The sequence below is a fragment of the Carlito syrichta genome, unplaced genomic scaffold (assembly GCF_000164805.1).
Source record: "Carlito syrichta isolate Samal-C Ts95f unplaced genomic scaffold, Tarsius_syrichta-2.0.1 Scaffold305659, whole genome shotgun sequence".
Taxonomy (NCBI): Eukaryota; Metazoa; Chordata; class Mammalia; order Primates; family Tarsiidae; genus Carlito; species Carlito syrichta.
Genome location: NW_007249755.1, coordinates 55,382 through 60,382, shown reverse-complemented (window position 1 = coordinate 60,382; position 5,001 = coordinate 55,382). Strand labels below are relative to the sequence as shown.

General features: G+C 45.9%; 1 protein-coding gene across 2 annotated transcripts in view; it reads left to right on the top strand.

Moving 5' to 3' along the window:
• Positions 1-3,806: 3,806 nt before the first annotated feature.
• The window catches only part of HMGCL (3-hydroxymethyl-3-methylglutaryl-CoA lyase), a 23,646-nt gene continuing 22,451 nt past the window's right edge, over positions 3,807-5,001 (top strand). Inside the window, exon 1 of one of the 2 annotated variants that reach the window (XM_008062149.1) lies at positions 3,807-3,907. In XM_008062149.1, coding sequence (XP_008060340.1) covers positions 3,848-3,907 — 60 coding nt within the window. In that variant the 5' untranslated portion in view covers positions 3,807-3,847. The remainder of the gene's footprint in view (positions 3,908-5,001) is intronic. The other variant, XM_008062150.2, reaches the window with a different exon arrangement.

Genomic DNA, 5,001 nt, shown 5'->3' with positions numbered 1-5,001 from the left:
CGCGGGTTCAGGCAATCCACTCACCTCAGCCTCCCAAAGGCGCAGGATTACAGGCTGAGCCACCGAGCCCGGCTGCATAAAACTTTTTAATTTTGATAAATTTCAATTCATCCACTTTTTCTTTTGTTGCCTATGCTTTTGGTGTCATAGCTGAGAAATTATTGCCAGATCCAATATCATGAAGTTTTTGCCCTATATTCTCTTCTAAGAGTTTTACAGAGCTCTTGTGTTTAGGCTTTTGCTCCATTTTGAGTTAATTTTTGTATATAGTGTCAGGTAAGGGTCCGATTTTATTGTTTTGCTTGTAGATATCTAGTATTTCCAGCATCATTTGTTAAAAAGACTGTGCTTTCCCCATTGAGTGGTCTTAGCACCTTAGTTGAAAGTCATGGCCGGATGCAGTGGCTCACGCCTATAATCCCAGCACTTTGGGAGGCCGAGGTGAGAGGATTGCCTGGGCCCACAGGTTCAAGACTAGCCTGGGCAACTGGGTGAGACCTCATCTCTACACTAAATCAAAATATTAGCCAGGTGTGGTGGCGCGTGCTGTAATTTCAGCTACTTGGAAGGCTGAGGCGGAAGGATCACCTGAGCCCAGCGGGTTGAAGCTGCAGTGGCTGTGAGCATAACACTGCACTCCAGCCTCCTGGGTGACAGAGTGAGACTACAACTCAAAAAAAAAAGAAAAGAAAAAAAAAGAAAGAAAGTAATTTAGCCATATACATCTACAGGAGTTAAAACTGGGCTCTCTATTCTGTTTCATTGGTCTGCATGCCTGTGTTTATTTTAGTACCACACTGTTTTGATATTGTAGCAAGTTTTAAAATAAAAAATTATACCGGGCACAGTGGCTCAAGCCTATAATCCCAGCACTTTGGGAGGCCAAGATGAGAGTACTATCTGAGCCCAGGGGTGCGAGACTGGCCTGGGCAACTTGGCGAGACCTCATCTCTACAATAAATAACAAAATTAGCCAGGTGTGGTAGCACACACCTGTAGTGCCAGCTACTTGGAAGGCTGAGGCAGAAGGATTGCCTGAGCCCAGCAGGTCGACGCTGCAGTGGCCATATGCCACTGCACTCCAGCCTGGGCAATAAAGTGAAGCAACTAAAAAAAAAAAAAAAATTGTGAGTCCTCCAACTGTCCTTTTTCAAGATTATTTTGGCTACTTAAGGTCATTTGAGACTCCATATGAATTTTAGAATGATTGGGCAGGGCACGATAGCGCATGCCCGTAATCCCAACACTTTGGGAGGCAGGGGCAAGAGAATTGCCTGAGCCCAGGGGTTCAAGACCAGCCTTGGCAACTTGGCGAGATCTCATCTCTACAACAAATTTAAAAAATTAGCCAGTCATGTTGTTGCACACCTATAGTTTTAGCCACTTGAAAGGCTGAGGCAGAAGGATCGCGTGAGACCAGCTGGTGGAGGCTGCAGTAGCTGTGAGCATGCCACTGCACTCCAGCCTGGGTAACAGACAGACTGATACTCCCACTCAGGGAAAAAAAGAAAAGAATTTTTTTAAAAATTTTTATTTTGAGTTGGAGTCTCTTTCTGTTGCCCAGGCTGGAGTGCAGTGGCACATTCATGGCCACCACAGTCTCAACCTGCTGGACTCAGGCAATCCTTTCACCTCAGACTTCCAAGTAGCTGGAAATACAGGCATGCGCCACCATGCCCGGCTAATTTTGTGATTTATTGTAGAAACAAATTCTCACCAAGTTGCCCAGGTTGGTCTCAAAGCCCTGGTCTCAGGCAATCCTCTTGCCTCAGTCTCCCAAAGTGCTGGGATTACAGGCTTGAGCTACCATGGCAGGCCTAAAAAAAGAACTTTAGAATAAAATTTTATATGTCTACAAAAAGTATTGTTGGGATTCTGATGGGAATTGGATTCAATCTGTTGATCACTTTTAACAATATTGAGTCTTCCAATTCTTGAACATGGGATGCCCTTCCATTTATTTTTTTCTTTCGTTTCTTTCAGCAATGGTTTATAGTGTTCAGTGTGCAAATTTTGAAAGTTCCATATTATATATATATATATATATTTTTTTTTTTTTTTTTTTTTTGAGTTAGAGACACTGTCACTCAGGCTGGAGTGCAGTAGCACAATCGTGGCTCACTACGGCCTCAAATTCCTTGGCTCAGGTGATACTCTTGCCTCACCCTCCCAAGTAGCTGGGAATACAGGTGCCTGCTAGAATGCCCAGCTAATTTTTTTTTTGTAGAGATGAAGTCTTGCTATGTTTCCCAGGCTGATCTCAAACTCCTGGCCTCAAGCAATCCTCCAGCCTTGGCCTCCCAAAATGCTGAGATTATAGGTGTGAGCCACTGCTCCTGGCCAAAATCTATATTAAAAAAAAATACCATTCTGGTATCTTTGGGCCAAATTCTATCCTCTAGCTGCAGGTCTGAGAATTCCGTAAGTAGTGCTCTAAGTCTAAGTTATATGATAGAGAAAATTTCTAGTGCTGCTGAAACCTAGCCAAATACTTATTGTGTCTTGTTCTCTGTATAAAGTCTGAGCCCCCGAAGGTAAAGAAAGTGTGTTCTCTGCCTCCCCTGCAGAGGCCTCCCCCTGAGAATACCAAAGACAGTGGTATGTCCAAAGACAGTGGACAGTGGAATACCAAAGACAGTGGACATTGTAGCCAGAGTGACTATTTACAAAATGCAAATTTAATCATATCTCCCTGCTTTAAACCTTTTAAAAGCATTGCTATTAAGATAGTTATTAACATGTCCTCTCAAACCCCGTGATAGGGCTCTGCCTACCTCTCCAATCTTAGTAGGAAGTCCCCTTCCTACTCCCTTGCTGTTCTCCAATCATTCTGGCCCACTTTCCATCTTTCTAAACAAGCGTTTTTCAAATATTTCTGATTGCAGCCCAAAGCAAGAAATTTATTTTACATTGTACCTGCTTGAGACATATAATAAAATTTTGCAAAGCAGTACTTAACTTTACTAATTTTTTTGGGAGGGGAAACGAAGTGTCACTCTGTCATCCAGGCTGGAGTGCAGTGGCATGATCATAGTTCACTGCAGCCTAAACTGGGCTCAAGCAATCCTCCCACCTCAGCCTCCTGAGTAGCTTGGATAACAGAAGCAAGCTACCATTCCTGGCTAATTTTAAAATTTTTTTTTGCAGAGAGGAAGTATCCGTATCTTGCAGAAGTTGGTCAGTAACTCCTGACCTCAATAGATCCTTCCACCTTGAGCCTTACTACTTTTACATAATGTATTCTAATATTTTCTATTCTAGTTCTTTGTTTTAAAGAAAGTACCCACTAAATTGATATTATGACCAATTAATGGGACACAATACACAATCGAAAAACTTTGCACTCGATTTTTTTTTACCTCATGACCATTCAATATGCTGTTCCCTCTGGAAAGCTTTCTTGTATCCTCTTCACCTGGATAGATCTTATGCATTCTTCAAGGTATGAAATCAAACGATGCTTCCCTCTCTGGAGGTGACTGCATTTGAAGCCAGAAGATCTTGATGAATGAGTTAATTCGTGCAAAGAACTCAGAAAACGGAGTGGCAAATAGTGATGCTGCCTCTTATAATGAAAGTTAGAAACTACACAACTATTGGTGTGATTGCTAGTATCTGTCTCTTCACACCTCTCAGACTCTAACCCCGTGAAGCCACAGACCTTGGATAATTTTTGCTCCTCTTTATGTCCCTAGCGCCTCACTGGGCTTGGCAAGTAAGAGGCGCTCGGAGACTGGGGGTGGAGCCTGCCCTGGGCGTCCCTGCGTAGGCTCCGCCCATGGGCGGGACCAAGCTTCTGGCTGTCACATGGGGTCCAGCTCCGCGGCCGCAGGGAAAGCTGGGCAAGATGGCGACAGTGAGGAAGGTGCAGCCGTGGCGACTGGTGGGCTTGGCGTCCCTCCGGGCTGTAAGTGCCCTGGGCCGCCGAGGTCGGCCTCTCAGGCCCCTGGACGGTCGGGTCGGGGGCTGGCGGCTGCTCTCTCAGCGGCAAAGCTGGCCGGCTCCTCAGGCCAAAGTCGGGAGGGCCCTGGAGACTTGGACGCTCCCTGTCCGGCACAGATCCTTTGAGGGAACGGGAAAACTGAGGCCACCAGAGATAGAGCGACTCGCCCGGGTCGTGGAGGCCTGGGAAGCCATCCCAGACTTACTGGGCTTCGTGTCCAGGACTCTTCCCGGTGACCCTGGCCCCTTTGTCGCTCTGATTGAGCGTCAGACCTCTCCGGCTCTTCGTGAAAATCACGAACACCTTTCCAGTTCCGCGTGGAAGATGCAAGGTTACCCCTTCCTCCGCCTCCTCTTCGAACTCTAGTAGCTTTTAGAGATGTCCGGGAGCCATCCCTGCGTACCGAGCAGGACTCGGGTACAGAGCCAGGCTTGAATTCTACTGTGGGCCTGTTCGATCTGATGTTTCCCCCTCTCTCTCGTGCCCAGTGAGTGGAGGGAAAGTTTAGGAGACGTAGCTGTACTAAGGTTTGAATAAGTTGTGTTGGTTAAAGCTCAAACTATGGTGTCCCAATGGTTCTGCCGCTTTCTAGGCTGAGTGACATTGTTATTTATTTAACCTCTATGCCTCAGTTTTTTCGTTTATAAAATATGTAATAGCTACCGGCTGCGGTTGCTCACGCCTGTAATCCCAGCACTTTGGGAGGCGGAGACGATAGGATTGTCCGAGCCCAGAGGTTTGAGACCAGCCTAGGCAACTTGGTGAGACCTCGTCTCTACAATAAATTTTTTAAAAAGTAGCCGGGCGTGGTGGCGCACGCCTGTGGTTCCAGCTACTCGGAAGGCTGAGGTGGAAGGATCACCTGAGCCCAGCAGATCAAGGCTGCGGTGGCCTGAACGTGCCACTGCACTCCAGCCTGGGCGACAGAGTGAGACTCCAGCTCAAAATAAAATAAAATAAAATATGTAATATTACCTTGGGGTTGTTTTGGAGATTCGAGAAAATGTAGATAAAGCATTTGGCATTGTTTTGGCTTTTTTTTTTTTTTTTTTTTTTTT